We start from the raw sequence: 22,869 nt of genomic DNA, 5'->3' as shown, positions 1-22,869 counted from the left end.
TTAATTTGTTAACAACTAGATTGACGAAATATCAACAGGAACACTTAACCTGTGGTGAAGCTGGAAGAATTCATTAAGGATTTCCATCAAATGCTACAGGCAAAAAGGAACTGACAGCTGAAGAAAGTTATTCTGTCTATAAATCCAACCCACAGACAATCATATGCTTGCTGTTGTATGGGTTTCAAAAATAGATTTATATATGAGTTTTCAGAGCTCTTATACACACCATAGAGGTTCAAGATGAATGCAAATGGATGTTTAAACAGGCATCCCATCTGCTATTCTGAGTGCCTGACATTATTTAGAAACACAACAAAAACAAAACCCACATGAAACTACCAGAAAATCTCTATCCTCACCATAACCCAATCACTCACATATAATCTACATTAGGAGAAAATAACTCACGTCTATCTTCTAAACATTAATTTTCTGTTTAAATATTGGATTTTTTCCCCTTAAGATTATATCCATTTAGTATTTAAAGTATATCATAAGCTTACTTGAAATACAGTACTGCCATTATTCACATGTATTTTCATAGGTTGCATTCCTCAGTAGAGGCAGAGTAATACGCAAGTGGTTAAAAGCAGTTAGCTCAAACAAATAAAAATCAGTATCAAATTAGAAGGAAAAACTCATCTTAACTTCCGAGGCTTACCAAATTGCCCTATGAAAATGGGCTGGCTGGGTAGATGTTTTACAATATTTTTTGAAAGGATAAAAGGTACTTTTTTTTCTATTTCAACTGCTAAAGAAAAGACAGTTACCTTTTCTGTAGCTTGTGTTCTTCGAGATGCGTTGCTCATATCTATTCCACAATAGGTGCGCACGCTCGCCACGTGCACCGGTGCCGGAAGTTTTTCCCCTAGCAGTACCCGTGGGAGGAGCGCCCCCCATGACCCCTGGAGCGGCGCCTGCCTGGCACAGTATAAGGGGGGCTGGGCTCCCCCCACCCTCAGTTCCTTCTTGCCAGACAACTGCGACAGAGGGGAAGGAGGGCAGGATGGTGAATAGACAGGAGCAACACATCTTGAAGAACAGCAGTTACAGAAAAGGTAACTATCTTTTCTTCTTCGAGCGATTGCTCATGTGTATTCCACAATAGATGATTCCAAACTATATCTGTTGGAGGTAGGTAGGAGTTCACAAACTCTCGGGGTGGAGTACGGCCCTGCCGAACCCAGCGTCCTCCCTGGTCTGGGAGACGATCGCGTAATACGAGGTGAATGTGTGAACTGAAGACCACGTGGCAGCCCTACAAATGTCCTGAATGGGGACATGGGCCAAACAGGCAGCCGACGAGGCCTGTACCCTAGTCGAGTGTGCCCTCACAACTAGTGGGGGAGGGAGTCCTGCCACATCATAACAGGTACGGAGACACGAGATGATCCAGTTAGAGAGCAGCTGACAGGAGATTGGGCGACCTTTCATGCACTCAGCCGAGGCGATGAACAGGTGCAAGGACTTCCTGAATGGCTTCGTCCGCTCCAGGTAGAAAGCCAGAGCCTGTCTCACATCCAGCATGTGGAGGCAGTGCTCCTCATTGGACACATGGGGCTTGGGGCAGAGGACAGGAAGAAAAATGTCCTGACCCATGTGATAGGTGGAGATCACTTTCGGGAGAAACAAAGGGTGTGGTCAGAGCTAGACATTATCTTTATGAAACACCGTGTACGGGGGCTTGGAGGTCAGGGCCCTGAGTTCCGAGACCCGCCTAGCCGACGTGATCGCAACCAGGAAGGCCACCTTCCACGAGAGGTATAACCAGGAGCACGTAGCTAGCAGCTCAAATGGTGGCTCCGTGAGTCAGGCCAACACCAGGTTTAGGTCCCACTGTGGGACTGGGGGCCTAACATACGGGAAGAGACGATCCAACCCCTTAAGGAATCAGCCAGCCATAGTATGGGCGAATATCGTATGGCCCTGCACTAGCAGATAGAAAGCCAATATGGCCGCCAGGTGCACCTTGACTGACAAGAGCGCCAGGCCTTGGGCTCTAAGGTGAAGGAGGTAAGTCTAGAATAAACTGGATCGGGGCAGCCACCAGAGAAACTCCCCACTCGTCTGCCCATCTGGAAAACCGAGACCACTTCCCCAAGTAGGATCGGCATGTGGAGGACACGCTGAACCCCTTCCGAGCAAGTCCTTTCCTCCCTACCTAACCATTGAGCAGCCACGCCGTGGAGTGCCACTAGGCTGGGGTGGAGGCGGCGGCCCTGGGCCTGGGAGAGCAGGTCTGAGCGGGACGGCAACTGTCACGGCAGCGCAACCACCAGGCCCGTGAGGGTCCCGTACCAATGCTGCCTGGGCCATGCCAGGGCAATCAGAAGGATCCAGGCCTTGTTCGTCTTTAACTTTTCCAGGACCCTGCCAAACAGCGGGAACAGGGGAAAGGCATAGAGAAACTGGCTTGACCAGGATAGGAGGAAGGCATCAGATATAGTGCCCCGTCCCAGCCCGCCCCGGAGCAGAACCAGGAACAGCAACAGTTCTGCCGAGTCATAAACAGGTCCACTTGAGGAGTTCCCCACACTTGGAAAAATCTGTGCACCACCTCTGGGTGGAGAGACTACTCGTGCTAAGAGGATAAGTCCCTGCTCAAGGGATCCGCCTCCGTGTTCCAGGCGCCTGGCAGATGTTGTGGGCTCTACAAAAGTCCCACAGCCTGAGGGCTTCGCGGCAGAGGATCTGGCCCTGCCTCGCCTGTTGATGTAGAATATCAAGGCTGTGTTGTCTGTGACGACCCTGACCACCCGGCCCTCCAGGTCATGCATGCCAGCCGTACTGCCCTGAGCTCCTTGACATTTATGTGGAGGGTCAAATCCTGAGCCGAACACAGATCTTGGGTCTGAACGTTCCCCACATGAGCCTCCCATCCCAGGTCTGACGCGTCGGACACCAGTTCCAGCGACGGGGCCCTGCCCCTGAATGGGATCCCTTGGAGCATATTTCTCGCAGAGGACCACCACCTTAGGGAGGCGATCACTGGCTCAGGCACTGTGAGGACTTCGTCCGTCCTGTCCCTGGCCTGGGAGAACTCTGAGGCCAACCAGAGAGGGAGTGGCCTCATCCTGAATCTGGCGTGATGGATCACACACATGCACGTCGACATGTGACCCAAGAGCCGGAGGCACGCTCTGGCTGTTGCACCGGAAACCTGGTGACAGGTTTGAGACTCTGAAGGGGCTCATCGACACTGTCCGGTGGGAGGGAGGCTTTGGCCGACGAGGCATCCAGGACTGCCTCGATAAACTCTATGCGTTGTACCGGGCCCAACATGGACTTGGTGTTGTTTACCAACAGGCCCAAAGTAGTGCATATGGACAGAAGGAGTGCCACGTGATCCGGCATCTGCGACTGGGAGCTGCCCTTGACCAACCAGTTGTCCAGATAAGGGAAGATCTAGACACCCCCGGAGTCTGAAGTAGGCTGCCACCACCAACATACATTTCGTGAATACCCTGGGGGCACTGGACAGGCCAAATGGGAGGACCATAAATTGGTAGTGTTCCTGCCCCACTATGAAACAGTGGAAGTGTCTGTGCCCCTCAAATATATGAATGTGGAAGTAAGCATCCTGCAGATAGAGGGCAGCGTACCAGTCCCCAGGATCCAGGGAGGGAATGATGAAGGCTAGGGAGACCATGCAGAACTGGAGCTTCACCATGTACTGGTTCACGCCTCGCAGGTCCAAGATGGGCCTGAGCGACCCCTTTGGCCTTTGGGATAAGGAAATAGCGGGAGTAGTACCCCCTTGCCTTTGAACTCAAGGGGGTTTGGGAAGGGAGGAAGTAAACTGGAGGTTGTATCCCTGGAAGATGGTGTTCAGGACCCATGGGTCCGAGGTCAGCCACGACCACTCCGGGAGGAAAGCACACAACCAATTGGAGAAGGGAAGCTTTACTGAGGGTAGATCCCTGATGAGAACTGGCAGGGCGCCCCCAGGCATCCCGTCAAAACTGCCTTTTCCCTGTCTACTTACCCTTCGAGGACCCAGGCTGGGGGGCAGGCCAAGACTGCCTCTGTGGGTACCTCTTATAGTCCCGCTACTTCTTATAAGCGGTGTCCTATTTTGAGTGGGTGGCCTAAGCAGGAGTCTGCTGCGGCTCAAACTTAGGTTTAGCTGGAGCCGGAACATAAAGACCCAGAGTCTGCAGAGTCGTGCGGGAGTCTTTCAGGCCATGCAGCTTTGTATCCGTTTGTTCCGCAAATGGAGCTTTGCCATCAAACGGGAGGTCCAGCAGGGAGGTCTGTGCCTCGCTGGACAGCCCAGAAAGCAGCACCCACAACACCCATCTCATGGACACAGCGGAGGCCATGGACCGCACAGCCATGTCTGCCACATCCAAAGCTGCCTGCAGGGTTGCCCTGGCAGCCCCCTCCACCAGCACTTTGAACAGGGAGCAGTGCCGATTAGTCCATGGCGCCGACGGGTCGCCACACACCAACACCGCAGTGCCAGGTGCCGACTTGGAGCGGCGGTCATCGCAGACTCCATGAGGATAGTCCGGAGCCGAATGTCCCTTTCTCTCTTGGTCTGAAGCTTAAACGACTTGCAAATCTTGCAGTGATTGCGGAGATGGGTTCCCCCCCAACAGCGCAGACAGTCCATGTGCGGATCACTCACTGGCATAGATGGCCTACAAGTGTCGCACAACTTAAAACCCGGGGCATGGGGCATGCCCGGGCCCAGGTGTTCTAGCTAAACTAAACTAACTAACTACAGGTACCAACACTGAACAAACAAGCAGTTCTGGGGACGAGCTATAGCAAAGCTGGAGTAGAGCAGTTCCGACGCACCTTCACTGGCAGCAAGAAGGAACTGGGGGCGGTGGGGAGGGAAGACGCCACTCCAGTGGTCACCAGGGGCGCTCTCCTATGGGTACTGCTAGGGGAAAAACTTCCAGCACCAGTGCACATGGCGAGCATGCACACCTACTGTGGAATACACATGAGCAATCACTCCAAGAACTTTTAAAAATACAGTCAAACCATACAGACTAGGACCTTAACTTCTGTATTTGATTAGAGTGAATTTAGCATTCATGAGAGGTTCTAGATTGACAGCAATAGAGAATAAAATGCTTTATTTATCCACAAAACAGGTACAGCTCCGGCATCGTCAATGAAGGCTTCCCCATCCTGTCTCATCAATAAGCTTCAACCTTGAACTGGAAGGATTATTCCTCTAAATGATGTGATAGACAAAAACTCTCATTTCACGATTGTATCTTTGGCATCTCTCTTGGGACAATTATGACCAATTGTGGTAGTGGTATCTATGCTGTGGATAGCTGTCCACTGAGAACTGGACTGAAGCTACCAATTCATTTCACACAAGTGGAGAACTAGAGTACTTTTTCCACTGCAAAGATTTACAGCTAGTATACTAACTTGTCCATATCAGAAAAAGCAAGGTCATGATATATGTGATGCGAAAATGTCAAATCTAAATATGCTTTCTAATCTATATACAGTCTTATACCTACTGATGAAATATATTACTTATTACCTACTCCTTGTAGGAGTGGTGGAGAGGGGGGCTCGTGAGCGCATCTGTGCACACACACACACAGATGTGAATTCCAAGGCAAAAACATTTTAAAAACATAAAATTGAGAGTACATATCAGCAATTTGTTAAATGTATAAACAGATTACATGAATTATCCCCAAAACAAATATCACAAACCCAGAACTTTCAAAGGCTTCTTTTGAAAGAAGTCCAACCATGTTAAGATATGGAAATGCATAGATGATGTACCCAAACAACCTTAAATCCACCTTCTAGTAATGTCATGAAGTACCCATACGATGATGATTAGGGTATAATAGTATTTGTAGTCCCCGATTCAGTGTAATTGATTTTTAAAGGCACATTAGATTTTCTCCCCCTCATGATGTCACCACAGGCTGGAGTCATTATTGAATTAGTAACCTCACCTCTAGAGTTAAAGGTGCATTAAATGTGCATTTCCATACCTTAATATATTTGGATTTCTTTTAAGATTATATCACCAATATGTACTTCAATCCTTCTCCAGTTATTCATTGTTTTTAATCCAGGAATTTCCTTTTAAAAAAGGTTAAAATTTCACACATGAACACTAAACAAGAAACCCAGAATAACGTTACAATGTGATATTTCTAATGATCTTTTAAAATTACATATAATATGTAATTAACTTTTGGGGCTAGATTCAGCAGTACATTCTGGCTGATTTAACCAAATCAGAAGCAGCATAAAATGACCAGAGGGTACTAGTCAGTTTCCCCCAGGTACTACTCCCCACATTCCACTATGCACACTTCTTCCCACCCCCACACTTCTTCCCTACTCACACTCCTCGTTATTTCCTCTCTCCTCCTGCCCCACACAATCACCTACACCGTGCGTGTACACACAAATTTCTCCCAATTACCCTCTCCATTGAGTAGATCTAGAAGCCTAGAGCCGGCACACCCTCTGGAAGCGGCTCCTAGATGGGGGATTCGGGGGGGGTCTCTGTGTTCTGCTGCCCACAGGCACCGCCCCCACAGCTCCCATTGGCCGCAGTTCCCGGACAGCAGGAACTATGGAGTCGGCGCTTGGACAGTGCGCGGAGACCCCACACCTCCCCCGTGGCCGTAGGGCCATTACAGCCACTTCTGGGAGCAGCACAGAGTGAGGGCAGGCAAGAAGCCTGCCTTAGCTCCGCTGTGCTGCCGGCGGCGGTGGCCGGGAGCCCCTGGGCCCTTTTAGATCACCAGGGCTCCTGGGCAATTGCCCTCTTTGCCCCCCGCACTGGTGAGTCTGCTGTGCACTCTCTAGAAGGCTCAGTCAAAATTGCAATCACTGCATTCAATGAAGCGCAATGACTTCTACTTCTATTCCCCAGATGACACAAGAGAAAGCAAGATCACGATTCTAACCCCATCTCTACACCAGTCAATGGAGAAGGAGTTGCATGCGACTGAGAGAAGAAATTAAAACTCATGAACAGCTGCACTCCATCTGCATGTTGGGGAACTGAGGGAAACAAAATACCTTGTGTTGCTTCCTCTGGACCGGTCCAGTTGTGCATCACCCCTGACACTGAAATTTGCAAAATGGCTAAATTTGCTCTTAGTGAATAGAGAAGTACTTTTTTGTCTCATAACAATCATCTGAAGGGAGTATGATAATTGTAAGAGCTTGGATAACAATCAAGGCCAGAATTTTTTCAAGCTCAGATTGTCAGTTTTGTACGAGTATTTTGAAAAAGGGGGAAAAGTCTCTCTTATTAATATACTAATATGCAGAACCAACCATATGACTTAAGTAAATTCATATGCGATTAGCTGAAAATTCGAAGTACAGTAGAATCTCAGAGTTATGGAGGTTGTTCGTAACTCTGAACAAAACGTTACGGCTGTTCTTTCAAAAGTTCACAAATGAACACTGACTTAATACAGCTTTGAAACTTTACTATGCAGAAGAAAGATGCTGCTTTCCCTTTATTATTTAGTCGTTTATGTTTAACACCGTACACCACTGTATTTGCTTTTTTTTTTTTTTCCTTTTCTCTTTTTTGTCATCGTCTCTGCTGTTGCCTGAATGGATACTTCTGGTTCCGAATGAGGTATGTGGTTGACTGGTCAGTTCGTAACTCTGGTGTTCATAACTCTGAGGTTCTACTCTATATGGTTGTATACAAACACTAAACAAATATTGCATTACTAATAGATCCACTCATTTAAATTATGGATTCCTGAACTGGCTTAGAAATAAATACTGTAACTGTGCAGGGAAGGCCCAAATAAAGGAAGTATAGCATGCAGCTAAAAGAGGGGATGACTATTCTAACTTTAGTCAACAAGAACATTAAAGAAACAGCAAAATTGTTACCCTGAGTGTTTCATAGTACTGTATTCATCTATCAGTTGGTGAGAAAGGACTGAAGACAGATTTTTAAAAAGAAGAAAAGAACAGACTATTAAAAAATTAAAAATATGTTCTTGTTCTAATATATGCAAGTGTAAGATCCACTCCAACTCTATGCTCTGGAGAAGCTTTTTCTCCTTTTTCAACACCATCCCACTCTCCAAACCCTCTAACTAGCTGGCTTCCATTGGGCTATCTTAATTTAAACTAAGAGCTGGAATACGTGGCAGTTTCAAGTTTCTGCCCGTGTTCTTCCTTAAATCAGCTGATAAAAGTGACATACAGGCCAAGGGCACCGGAACAGGTGGGGCCAGGAGTAATGCCCCCCCCCCACTTTTTACCAGCCATAATAGAGAGCAACGGAGAAGGGGTGGAGAGGAGCAAACAGAGAGCGGGATCATGGGGGGGAAGAGGTGACAGGGGAGCAGGGCCTCAGGGGAAAGGATAGTGCGAGGGTGGAGACTTAGGGAGAAGGAGCTGTGGGGGGCAGAGCCTTGGGGAGAAGGGGTGGTGCAGTGTCGGAGTCTCAGGGGAAGGGACAGCGGGGAGGGGGGAGTGGAGCCACAGTTCAGGAACACACAGCCCACCCCACACACACACACACACACTTTTAGGGACCTTCTGCCACTCTTGGTACAGGCAGAGTGTATCCTTTACTCCTAAATCAGAGGTTCTCAAACTGTGGTCCGCAGACCACCAGTGGTCCGTGAGCTCCATTCAGGTGGTCCACGGATAGTTCCCTCTAAGGTAGGCACCTTGGCTGCCACACACGAGAGAATGAAGAGCCACCCATCTAATTAGTGGAGGTGCAGGCGTGGCTCCACTAATTAGGTGCCTGGACCCTGAAGATGCACATGTAAGGTGAGGTGGTGGCCTTGTGGGAGAATAGGGGGTAGGTGGGAGGGGGCAGTGGGGTGAGAAGAGGGGGTGGGGGGAAATTTGGGATGTGCAGGCCAGAGAAAGAGGCAGGGGTAAGAAGCCGGTACCAGCCCGTACGCTGCCAACGTTAAAGCTTTAACATCGCAGCCCCTTCCCAGCCTCAGCTTTGTGGCTGCTGTGGCAGAGGAGAGACCCCTCCCCACCCTCCTTCCCAGACACAGTTCGGGGGCTGCCGTGGCGGTGGGGAGAGGGCACATCCATCACATTAGAAAGGTAAGAATACAGATATTAAAATAGGAGTTGTGTGCTTTAATCTGTAGAACAAAAAAAGTTTATTTTTTTTTATATATATATATTAGTGTTTTTATCCAAAACGCTTTACAATAGTTAGCTAACGGTACAAGCAACATTTGGAAAGATCATTAAGTGGTCCTCTGAGACCCTCAGCAATTTTCAAGTGGTCCACAAAGATTGAGAACCACTGTCCTAAATGATTAAGCATTTTGGGCCACTTTCCTCCATTGCCTCGCACACATGTAATTATTTACACATGTGCAAAGTTTGTGTAAAACAATATTCTGATTTTGCAATATTTTACACACAAGGTTGCCCAGGGGTCAATGCAGCACAAAATAAGGCATTTTAACTTTACACAGACTTCTAACCTGCCTGTGAAAGATAACAAGGGTGTCTTCATATACTCCATTAAGGAAAGAAAACAACAACAATTTTGTACAAAAGCAACTTTAAATGGGTTGCCTTGCATGTAAGTCATGAGTGAGGAAATTCAAAATTAAGCCTTCCTCGCCATATTCAATTTGCTCTGTAAAATGTATATTCACCATTACTGAAATATCCAAAAAATATTACCTACCATTCTCTAATTCATACATAATTGGTACAATCTTTACATTCCAGTAGTTTTCTTCCTCTTCTGTTTCATTTACTCTTGAGTCATTCTCTGAGCCTTCAAAATACATTTAAAACATAATCATATATTAGGTGGAGGTTTTAACTGCAGCACACAAACTTTTACAAGTATTTTATGCACCAGGTTAACTGAAAATGTTGCAATTTGCTAACTTCTGATTTGTCCCCCAATCCCAATTTTTTAAATTTAAACTCTCTCAAAAATAAACCCTTCAAACAGAAATCAGATTGGATGCCTTTCTAAAAGGTATGCTCTTGTTCAATCAGAAGCCGAGGATCAAGATCAAGCCTTCATAAAGCAGCACTGGTGAAATTCTATGGCCTGTGTTATATAAGTCAAACTGGATCATCATAATGGTTCCTTCTGGCCTTAAAATCTATGAATTTATTAACTCAATTTTCAAAATTGTGGTAAATAACTTATTATAGCATTATTATAATAGTGGCCAGATGTCGTCTTTGATTACAGGGATATAAGTTTGAAGTACGAATGAAGGAAGGACCATTCCCCTCAACTCAGAAATCCCATTCTTTACACCTGCCATCCAAAATCTAGCAGAAAAACCTGGACTAGGAATAATATGCCTTCATATGATCTGTACAGTGTTAATTATAGCCAGCTGATCAGAATGCTCAAGAGAGTGTGGTAGTGCTATCCCTTTTGGTTCAAGCAGTTAGACAATATTTGCTGTGTCATGGGTTGTTTCTATTAGTAGAAAAAATGTATGAGAATAAGGTATATTCTTTGAGGCAATCATTATTTACAAATGTTAGCCTATATATATATATATATATATATATATATATATATATATATATGTTAGGCATTATATACACCACATTAATAGGTATTAATTGCACGGTATTAATAGAATATACATTATATATATTTGTAAGTGGTGGGAAGTTATGTTAATAGAATGTATTATGCTCTCCCAACAATTCTGTTCACCCATGTCAAGAATACCACCGTATTTTGCAAAGCTGAAGTCAGCTTTGAACTTGAAAATAAGAAACTTGTCAAAGGCAAAATACATTAATGTTCTGCCCCAGTACAAACGGGGGAGGTACCTTCCACAGTAGTCCACAGACTAGTACGTGGACTACTAGTATACAAAAGAAAGATAAGGAAGGTACAGAATAACTGGGAAAAACTGGTGAGTTGGATTTTAGTGATGTAGAGAGAGTTTTGCAACTTGTAAAAATTGTCAAAAAAATGGGTGATCGGGCAACAAAATGGCAGGTAAAATTAAATTTTGATAAGTGCAAGGCAATGCACATTAGAAGACAAAATCCCAACCATACATACAAAATGATGGGATATAAATTAACTGTTACAACTCAAGAAAGATCTCAGAGTCATCATAGCTAGTTCTCTAAAAATATCTGCTGAACATTCAGCAGCAGTCAAAAAAACCTAACAGAATGTTAGGAACGTGGCAAATAATATGTCATAATACCACTACATAAATTCATGGTATACCCACACCTTGAATACCATGTACAGTTCTTTCTCTGTACCTTTTCCAATTCTAACGTAACAAAAATGATTAGGGGTATGAACAGCTTCCATATAAAGATGGATGAAAAAGACTGGGACTGTTCAGCTTGGAGAAGAGACAGCTGGGGGTGGAATATGATTGAGGTCTATAAAATCATGAATAGCATGGAAAAAAGTGTTATTTACCCCTTCACATAACACAAGACCCTAGGGTCACCTCATGAAATTAATAGGCAGCAGATTTAAAACAAACACAAGGAAGTACTTCTTCACACAGCACACAACCTGTGGAACTCATTGTTAGGGGATGTTGCGAAGGCCAGAAGTATAACTGGGTTCAAAAAAGAATTAGATACTTTCATGGAGGATAGGTCCATCAATGGCTATTAGCCACTATGGTCAGGGATGCAATCCCATACTCTCGGTGTCCCAAAACCTCTGACTGGCAGAAGCTGGGACTGGACAACATGGGATGACTCACCTGATGATTGAGAGGGAATGAACAGAACAAGGCAATTATCTGGCACTGGCCACTGATGGAAGACACCCCTGCCGCCCTACAGCTCTGTTGCTAACTGGCCTGGCAATGAGGCCTGTATTTTGGGTGCTGGCTCCTGTCATCTCAGCTATCTTACTCCAAAAATGAACTTAACTGCTTCTTACATTTATCCTGAATGAAATGCAGCTGTAATGCCCATTGGCTTCACTGAGGTTTCACCCAACCTCCATTATAACAGTATATATCCAAAAAACACGTGAGACTTCCAAAGCAGACTGTGAAGAACTTCAAAAAGATCTCACAAAACTAAGCGATTGGGCAACAAAATGGCAAATGAAATTTAATGTGGATAAATGTAAAGTAATGCACATTGGAAAAAATAACCCCAACTATACATACAATATGATGGGGGATAATTTAGCTACAACTAATCACAAAAGAAATCTTGGAGTCATCGTTGATAGTTCTCTGACAATGTCCACGCAGTGTGCAGCGGCAGTCAAAAAAGAAAACAGGGTATTAGGAATTATTAAAAAAAGGGATAGAGAATAAGACAGAGAATATCTTATTGCCCTTATGTAAATCCATGGTACGCCCACAACTTGAATACTGCATACAGATGTGGTCCCCTCATCCCGAAGAGGATATACTGGCATTAGAAAAGGTTCAGAAAAGGGTAACTAAAATGATTAGGGGTTTGGAACAAGTCCCACATGGAGAGATTAAAGAGGCTAGGACTTTTCAGCTTAGAAAAGAGGAGACTAAGGGGGGATATGATAGAGGTATATAAAATCATGAGTGGTGCGGAGAAAGTGAATAAGGAAAAAAGTTATTTACTTGTTCCCATAATATAAGAACTAGGGGCCACCAAATGAAATTAATGGGCAGCAGGTTTAAAACAAATAAAAGGAAGTTCTTCTTCACACAGCACACAGTCAACCTGTGGAACTCCTTGCCTGAGGAGGTTGAGAAGGCTAGGACTATAACAGGGTTTAAAAGAGAACTAAATAAATTCATGGAGGTTAAGTCCATTAATGGCTATTAGCCAGGATGGGTAAGGAATAGCGTCCCTAGCCTCTGTTTCTCAGAGGGTGGAGATGGATGGCAGGAAAGAGATCACTTGATCATTACCTGTTAGGTTCACGCCCTCTGGGGCACCTGGCATTGGCGACTGTCGGTAGACAGGATACTGGGCTGGATGGACCATTCTTATGTTCTTAAATGTGAGGTTTGTGATATCAAGATATAATTCCACATTACAACACACAATATAAATGTTTCTCTCCCTGAGACTTAAGCTAAATGGAGTGTTTCTTTGGTGGTGGTGGTGGCATAGTTGCTCTCTGGAGTACCTCAAAACTGAAGTGGAGATTTTCAAAAGTACCTCAGGGATTTAGAAACACAAGTCTCATTGATTTTCAATGGGATTTGTGCTCCTAAATCCTTTAGGTGCTTTTGAAAATCTTATTACTAGCTCCAATGGTGACATCTTGAAGGCAGCAGTTGGCTTGCTATACAGGAAACAGAAAAAGGTTCAGAGAGGATGGCTACTAAAAGAGAGAAGAGGATTTTGAGAGGATTAAAAAAAAATCATATTGCTAAGGCTCCTGAAAATTTTCTTGGACCTTTTTATTGGCTAGTTTCAAGGTGAACGATCTGTAGTATATTATTTTAGCTAATGGTGAACCTCAAATATCTGAGAATTTTCAAACATAATATTTTGTCTCCTTTACTCCATTAATATAAAATATCCTTAAAATACTATCCACAGCCCAGAGGAGTGGTATCGAACAGGTGATTGAAAACTGAACCTTGAATTAAGTTTTTTCACTTCCCAAATTGACAGGAATTAGGTGCAGTGTGGAGTTGGGGCACTTGCTTCTTAGGGGAATTTTGAAAAAAAATAACTCTAAATTGGTTTACAGCAGCATCAATTGACCAGAAGCATAACTCATAGAATCATAGAATATAAGGGTTGGAAGGGACCCCAGAAGGTCATCTAGTCCAACCCCCTGCTCGAAGCAGGACCAAATCCCAGTCAAATCATCCCAGCCAGGGCTTTGTCAACCCTGACCTTAAAAACCTCTAAGGAAGGAGATTCTACCACCTCCCTAGGTAACGCATTCCAGTGTTTCACCACCCTCTTAGTGAAAAAGTTTTTCCTAATATCCAATCTAAACCTCCCCCACTGCAGCTTGAGACCATTACTCCTCGTTCTGTCATCTGCTACCATTGAGAACAGTCTAGAGCCATCCTCTTTGGAACCCCCTTTCAGGTAGTTGAAAGCAGCTATCAAATCCCCCCTCATTCTTCTCTTCTGCAGGCTAAACAATCCCAGCTCCCTCAGCCTCTCCTCATAACTCATGTGTTCCAGACCCCTAATCATTGGACTCACTAAGTTCCAAGCCTCTTGGCCAGAGAAGAACAACACTGAGAAGGTAGTGAGGACCATACTTAAACAAAGAGTAGATTGTACATAATGACAACCAAAAACTAAACAAGATCTCCATGAAGGTGCAGTGAGTTCTACCAAATTCTCTACAGACATGAAACCTGCAGTCTAGACTCCATCAGATTGTCCCACATCTTCTGGCCTCCTTTGATTCCATTTTGAAAAAGGGTTGGATTGGTCATATCCCATGAGCAAAGAACATCCCCAGCATGGGGAAGTCCTTAGCTGGTACCGTGGCTGTTCCAAAGCCCGCTGAAGGCAGTGGGAACCTTTCTATTGACTTCAGTGGGCTCTGGATAAGGTCCATAGAGAGAGTTCCTCCCTTATCACCCTTGCACAGAGAATGAGAGGGGGTGGAGAGGAAAACCAAGGAGAGGATCATGAGTAAGTGCTCTGGCTATTCTCTCCTGATGGACAGCCTCTTAGGGCTATTGTAGAGCCAGCCTGCAGTCTCCCTGCACTCTGCAGAGCAGAGACTGGATGTAACAGGAAATGTGGGCCACTATTTATTAAGTCTTGTGGCATGTTTCTCTTATTCCAAAATTATTCAAACTCTGTTGTAAATCAGTCTTTTTTTATCTCAATGTTTTAATCACGGAATCCAAAGAAACAGTTACAATAAATTTCTAGTTCAAGATAACTTGTAGGATTTACTTTAAAAAAAAAAAAATAGCTGGAAAACAAAGTTCAGACATTACTTGGTTGAATAAAGTGATCCAATCTGTAAATACCAGAGTATTAGACAGATAAGATGGGTGAAGTAATATATGTTATTGATCCAACTTCTGTTAGTGAAAGAGACAAGCTTTCAAGCTACACAGAGCTCTTTTTCAGGTCTGGAAAAGGTACTCAGTGTCACAGCTAAATACAAGGTGAAACAGACTGTTTAACATAAGGAGTTAACACATTCGAAGGGACCATTCAAAGCAATTTACTCTATTAATACCCCTGAAGTCACAGGACAAAAAAGGGGGCGGGTGGCTAGTGGTTTACAGATTGTTGTAGTAAACCATAATGCCAGTGTTTTTATAAAAAGACCATGATTTTTAGTGTCTAGCAGTTAGGAATTTAAGCTTCCAGGACTATCTTTTGATCGCGTTGTGCAGGTTTCCTTTGAGGATGAGAACTGAGAGGTCAGATATGGAGTGATCATTTTGTGAAAAGCATTCACCCATGGATGATAGGGTATTTTTGTCTTTTATCATTTTTCTGTCAGAGTTCATTTGAGAGCATAGTGAATGTCTGGTTTCACCCATAAAGCTCTCATTGGGGCATTTAGCACACTAGATGAGGTATATCATGCCTTGTTATAGGCATGTGTAAGACTCATGGATCTTGAAAAGTGTATTGGGAGAGTATTGATTATTGTAGCAGTGGAGATATGACTGCAGGTATAATATCTGTTATAGCAGGATCAGAAGAGAGGGTTCAGGAAAGATTCCTTTTAGGATGTGGTCACCCTAAAGTGTGGGTTGTAATTGTTTAGTGATACCCCATAGGGGATTCCAGTGTGGGGTAGTGGGTGACAACTATCGGTATGGAGCCAAAGAGGTTTTTTCCCCTGTATTGAAGTATGCTCTCTCAGGGTATTTGGATGGTCCGTTCCATGATGCAATCTACTCCCCTCAGGTGGGGTGTCCTTGTTTGAAGGCAGTTTTAAGTGTGCATCATGGACTTTCTTCCTGAAGCCTATTCTGTGATATCTGAAGGCCTGGCTGTAAATAACAGATTTTTTTAGTGTGTTTGGGGTGGTTTCTGGATCTGTAAATGTGTGTTAACTACTTATGCTAAACAATCTGTTCCAGCATGTACTGAGCTGTGACACTCTAAGTATCCTTCCCAGACCTGAGGAAGAGTTCTGTGTAGCTTGAAAACTTGTCTCTTTCATCAAAGGAAGTTGGTACAATAAAAAAATATTACCTCACCTACTTTCTCTCTCTAATGTTCTGGGACCAACGTGCCTATGGTGACACTGGAAACTCCAGAGGACGTATAATTTTACTTGACAGACTCCTTACCTGATCAGAAACTGTGTCTCCTGACAGTATGTGCAAACTAATGTAAGAATCTGCACAGTTCATTCATTGTATAAATCTTAGTGTAGTAATTATTTTACAAGAACAGAATATACAATATAATAATAACGTAAGAGTTAAGAGGCTTTCTTCCTGTGATCAGTGTCTCAAGCCTTAAATCTGTGCGTCTGTGCTGAGAGCATTTGGTTGGGTGAAACAAGGAGGATTAAGATTCATAACTGACCATTTTAAATGGTTTCACTTTTAAAAATCAAAATTCTGTAGCTTAATTTTCACTATTCAATGTGCCCATTGTAAAAATTTATAATATCTATTTCTAGGGCTTATGTAAAATGGCTGCTGTTTCATGTAAAATATACTGGACAGATAGGATTTTTAAAAGATTATTTCTTTTGCAGACTTTTTTCATTCCCAAATGAAATGAGCTGATAGTATTGTTTAGGTTCCAAATGACTAGTAGCTCATTTAATAAAACACTGCACAGAATTTGCCATGAAGGGAAGCTCTGCTCTGAACAATGTAAGAGAACAGAGGTGAAATATGAGTATTAGAAAAGCTCACAGTGCTGCTTCCTGCCACAGTCTAGATGCAGATGAATTACTTTTCCTCTGCCCTTATGATTCTGACACCCCATCCCTGAATTCATGTAAAAAACTCAATATTGCAAGAATGTATGTAGCAACTTTATACACCTGATTAGTCCCAATTAATAAGATTATTTGTGTGCATGTTTGCAGTGTGAGGGTAAAAGGTCACACTAAAAACTAAAATATGCTGTAAATCTAAAAGGTTATTCAGTTTTCATCAGAGCATAGAGCAGTCTCTCTCTTAAATCTCTCACATACACCAAAAAAACATGGAATCCAAAAACCAAAAGTAATTTAATTAAAATCAGGTATTTTCATACTACATGTTTCCACAATACCTTTTGAACCTCCCTGAAAAAAAATCATAAGTAGCCTTTAACATGCAATATTAATTCAAACAACAAAAATTAGAAGCACAAAATGTTGTGATTATTCAAAAAGACAACAATATAAAAAACAATAAGGCTTTGTATTTCTCAGTCTTGGAAGATTTTTTTTGAAGTGTTGGTGAAAATTAATAGTTTCAGTACGTTAGTGATAGTCCTTAATCTTCTAACTGTGTAAATTATGATTCAACGGGATACCGATACTCAAGCAAAAAGTTCAGCAAAAAAGTTTTCTGTCTCAGTGGTTTATAGGTCTTAACCACAGCTTCACATTCTGGTCACAAAGAAATGACATTAAATCGTCTGCATTTATTGGTTGCTGTTTTTAGCATGTAAATACAAGAGCCTTAGCAACACTGAGTTTTAGAGAGGGACACAGTACCTGATTAATCTTTTTAGCTTCTTTACAGAATACCCTCTGCCCACAAGCACACTAAACTTAAAATACACTATTTCCTCTCTAAAATGTTATAGTTAAAAGTGTATCGCTGAAGTCATATTTGAAAATATCTACATTTCAGTGAGAGATTTTTTGTTGTTGTACACAAATCAGGAGGGAAATGTAAATCTGAGTTGATATTGGTATCCCATAATTTATTCTGGAGATAGCTGAAGACCAAATGTGTGTCTGACCTAACAAAACTGAAGCATTTTATTTTATTTTATTAATAGGGTTCTTAATCAACTAAATTTGAAAATAAAAAGTTCTGCTAATACATATGGCCTCTTCCGTAATATATACAAATTTATGACACTTATGTACATGTAAAACATGAGCAACAAACTACTGATCACTTCCTGTAAAACCATAAGCACCCACAACTTCAACTAAAGTCACTGCAAGTAAAGTGAAGTGCACCTCACAGGAGGCACTCAGCATCTTCCAGGATCAAGCCCATACTTAAAGAAATATAGCTTTAAAAACCAGCAAAACAGCTGCTGTACGTTTACCAAGCATTTGTAACTGTGCACTTTTAACTTGCATGTTAAAAATATTATAAGAGAAACGTTATTTATTGACTATCTGATACGCAACTACAACAAAATTCACACGCACAGAAAAAAAGTTGAGGGCCATAACCTCAGCTGGTGTAAACTGGTATAGCCTCATTTTGCCCTAGGTATTCATACCCTTTACACTGGTGGTCCAAATTCTCAAGGCAAAATATAAGAAAATTAGTACTTCTGAAACATCAGGAAATCACATTTAACGGCTCTAAAGGTCAAATATATTAAATATCAAATATTATTCTTCTGGATCTACAAAAAATTTTAACGTTTTTTAAAAAGCACTGTCCAGTGATGCATAAAGAAACGAAAAAAGGGAAACATAGAAATTGAATGATTTCTGCTTGTGTGAACTTCCATCTGCAAATGCAAGTAAGGTCAGGCTTGACAAAGCCCCGGCTGGGTTGATTTAGTTGGGGATTGGTCCTGTTTTGAGCAGGGGGTTGGACTAGATGACCTCCTGAGGTCCCTTCCAACCCTGATATTCTATGATTCTATGATTAAGTGTTGTAAGCAAAGAAAAACAGGACCAGAAAAATGAATTGAGAAGAGATTTCAGAATATTGTACCTGCTTTGCTTCCTGATTTATTCCAGCCACTGCTGCTTGGATTTGATGAAGCCTTGTCACCATTTTTAATTTGGTCACTAAAAGAAATAGGCACACAAAAAAAATTCTACTAAAGTACAATAACCAAAATGTTTCCTTCTCCAAATGCAATACGTAAAAGAACACTGTACACTATAATTAATAAGTCAATATATTTTTACACTTTCCAGTTAAATTATTATTTTGACCATTCATACAAATCAATTATATTTAAATAGAAAACTTTCCATGACATTTAAGAAGGAAAACTACAAAAACAATAACACATTTATGCCACAAGATGTCACTATTATGGAATGTAAAAACTGATGTTTTAGAGGAACAGCCGTGTTAGTCTGTATTCGCAAAAAGAAAAGGAGTACTTGTGGCACCTTAGAGACTAACCAATTTATTTGAGCATGAGCTTTCGTGAGCTACAGCTCACTTCATCAGATGTATACCGTGGAAACTGCAGCAGACTTTATATACACACAGAGAATATGAAACAAGTGGGGTGGGAGGAGGTATTGTTTCATATTCTCTGTGTGTATATAAAGTCTGCTGCAGTTTCCACGGTATACATCTGATGAAGTGAGCTGTAGCTCACGAAAGCTCATGCTCAAATAAATTGGTTAGTCTCTAAGGTGCCACAAGTACTCCTTTTCTTTTTGAAAAACTGATGTGTTTCTATTTGTAGACATAACACTGAAAGCTGAAGAAACACATTTCACACAGATCTATTTTTTACTGTTATCAAACTAAATTTGGACTCATCTAATTTTAAAACTTGTAAATTCAGCATTTTACAGAGCCTTAATATAGGGAATATGATAGAGCAGGGGTGGGCAAACTTTTTAGCCAGAGGGCCACATCAGGGTGCGAAACTGTATGGAGGACTGGGTGGGGAAGGCTGTGCCCCCCAAACAGCCTGGCCTCCTTTTCACCCCCTCCCACTTCCCACCCCCTGACTGTCCCCCTCAGGACCGCCCCCGCTCCTTGTCCCCTGACTGTCCACTCCTGGGACCCCCCTGTCCCAAATCGCGCCCCCCCCCCCAGGACTCCCACGCCCTATCCAATCCCCCTGTTCCCTGACCGCCCCATCACAGGACCTCCACCCCATCCAACCACCCCCTGCTCCCTGTCCCCTGACTGCCCCCTGGGACTCCCGACCAAACCCCCCCACCGCCACATGTGTGCCACTGTCACCCCCTTACCATGCCGCTCAGAGCAGAGGAGGGGCCGGGGACTAGCCTCCCAGGCCAGGAGCTCAGGGGCCAGGCAGGACGGTCCCGCGGGCTGGACATGGCCCACAGGCCATAGTTTGCCCACCTCTGTGATAGAGTGATTTGTGTTTATCAAAATAGTTTGTGCGCTAAAAATTTGTATTGAATATAACAGCATTCTTCAAAGACTGGGGGAACAACTCAGTTGACCAACGTTCATCAGCGGAAAAGTTCTAATTTCCAAGTCTCTGAGAGAGCTATTGCTCATTGCATATAATGACTGTTCTTTTTGTCCATATACTACTGTAACCGCACCACCTAGCCCCTGGTTTGTAAAGCAATTTTGAACATAACAGTTATACTGGGTCAGACCAATGGTCCATCTAGCCCGACATCCTGTCTTCCAACAGTGGCCATTGCCAGGTGCTTCAAAGGGACTAAACCGAACAGGCAGTCATTGAGTGATCCATCCCCTGTCCTCTCCTCCCAGCTTCTGGCAGTTAGAGGCTAGGGACACCAAGAGCATGCAGTTGCATCCCTGACCATCTTGGCTAATAGTCATTGATAAATTCATGGAAGATAGGTCTAACGAATTCTTTTTTGAACCCTGTTATAGTTTTCTGGCTTTCACAACATCCCCTGGCACTGAGTTTCCACATGTTCACTGTGAGTTGTGCGAAGAAGTACTTCCTTTTGTTTGTTTTAAACTTGTTGCCTATTAATTTCATTGTGACACCCCAGTTCTTGTGTTATGTGAAAGAGTAAATAACACTTTCTCCACACCATTCATGATTTTATAGACCTTTATCATATCCCCCCCTTAGTCATCTCTTTTCCAAGCTGAAACATCCCAGTATTTTTGCATAATGCTATTCTTTGATGTGTAAAAATTCCTATTCATTATGTGATCAGTTTTCGTTTGGACAAAAAGGAAACTAATGCATGATTTCAGCATCTGCGTTCTGTTGTGTTTGCCATAACTCTATATATGTGCCAAAATTGCACTGATATTTAGAAACACAAGTAGTAAACTCCCATTAAAAAGAGAAAGTTTCTCTTCTTTGGATTCTTATTTATTTGTCAAGGAAGACATCACGGTCAAGGTGGTGTACATCTATGTTTTCTATTTTCAGCATGCATTTAAGTTAACACATTTTGTTCCAACTATAGCTCACACACTGATACAATTCATCCCCTTAAATGTCCTTCATACAGAGATGTGCAAACAATGCTATTGGAAAGGTCTTATCTGTTAATTGGACTTCTCTAAGGTTTAAAGTTAAACACTTATTTAAGTATTTTGCTGGTTTGAAGCCTAAATGCCTGGCAGTCCAGATAGTAGATAAAAGTTACTCTATCAACAGATGAAGACAGAATAAAAAACAAAACTTTTGTAAGTTTACTCGGCCTACGAAGTGGGCTAGACTGGCTGACTCTGCTTGATTAGAAACTTCTCAGGAAATTATGTTATAGTGGAGCACCGGTTCCACGTTAGAAAGTGCTGCTAAAACTTAATTATTTAAAAGGACAACTTTTCCAGGGTCACGTCTACACCATAAACTTAAGTCGACCTGTGGTAGATCAACTTACTGCCACTGCAGTAATTACTGAGATGGCTGATGTCCACGCTGCCCTCCTGTCAGTGGTGCGTGTCCTCACCAGGAGCGCTTCTACCAACTGAAGAAGGGGACAGTGGGGAGCTGAGAGCTCTGCCAGGAGCGGGGGACAGCCACCTGGGCTTCTTGACTCCCTGAGCGAGGAGCAGGAACAGGGGGCAACCAGAGCCCACCAGGCTTTCTTGTCACTTTCACGGCTCCAGCATAAAGCCCTGAAATTGACCAGAATGGCAGCCAACAGCTGATGTAAGTAAGGCAGTGTTTACATAGACACTGCAGCGCCCCAACTACACCAACATAAGCCCTACACCTATCCTGGAGGTGGAGTTATGTCGGCGTAGTAGGGCACTTACATCGGCGGGAGCAAGGCTGTAGTGTGTACACTGACATATTTAGGTCGATATAAGCTGCCCTGTGTCAACCTGTGTAGTGTAGATCAGAGCTAGGTGCTCTAAAATCCTCATTCTTACTCAGATTCTCTTGAAATTTGCTGTGCCTCATAAGCGTGCTAGGTAGGGTTAGGCGCCCACATTTATGATCTTGAGAACCCCATGCTTAATAGGTACAACTCTCCCTCCAAACACCAGCATTTTACAAAATCAACAGGTTATAAATTTTTTTTGCACACACCTGCAGCTCAGACCATGATGCTAATCATCTCCAATTAAGCTCAATCTCTCTGCATGGATCTCACCTAGTGCATGGCACCCACTACCCCTTAAGGGAAGCAATATTGAAAAAGTTAGAAGAATCTGAATGTTTAGAATGGCATGTACTAAACACTCGCACACCGAAGTTATTGAAATGAGAGAGTGCAGCAAGGCTAGGAAAGAGGATTTCTAGGCAGCCCATTGTTAGATTATGTGGGTAGCTCAAGGGGACATGCTGTGGCACTGGCCACTGAATCTGAGCTATCCCCACGCACTGTAAATTCAAACCCTACCATTGGCAGAAGTCTGAGAATGATCTGTAGGAATGATGCTACTTTACTACCTGCCTCCATACAGCAGATTTTTACTTTTGGGAAACATGCTCCACTACTATGTACAGCTAATTTAGAAAATACACAACTATTTTCTGAAAGAGAAATTACACGTACTCTATCAAGATATGATTGCTGGGCATGTTGCTACTTTTTCACATAGGGGACTATAATAGCAGAGCCTCATAGAATCATAGAATAACAGAGTTGGAAGGGACCTCTGGAGACTATCTAGTCCAACCCCCTGCCCAGAGCAGGACCAATCCCAACTAAAT

General features: G+C 43.1%; 1 protein-coding gene across 4 annotated transcripts in view; it reads right to left on the bottom strand.

The window, feature by feature from the left end:
- Positions 1-22,869, bottom strand: part of ARMC2 (armadillo repeat containing 2) — a 135,639-nt gene that overhangs the window by 70,397 nt on the left and 42,373 nt on the right. For all 4 annotated transcript variants that reach the window (XM_048844852.2, XM_048844853.2, XM_048844854.2 and 1 more), the window contains 2 exons: positions 18,756-18,832; positions 9,662-9,754 (listed from right to left, as the gene is read on the bottom strand). In XM_048844852.2, the coding sequence (XP_048700809.2) occupies positions 9,662-9,754; positions 18,756-18,832 (170 nt within the window). The remainder of the gene's footprint in view (positions 1-9,661; positions 9,755-18,755; positions 18,833-22,869) is intronic.

Source organism: Caretta caretta, chromosome 3, assembly GCF_965140235.1.
Source record: "Caretta caretta isolate rCarCar2 chromosome 3, rCarCar1.hap1, whole genome shotgun sequence".
Taxonomy (NCBI): Eukaryota; Metazoa; Chordata; order Testudines; family Cheloniidae; genus Caretta; species Caretta caretta.
This window is presented reverse-complemented; position numbering and strand designations above follow the sequence as displayed.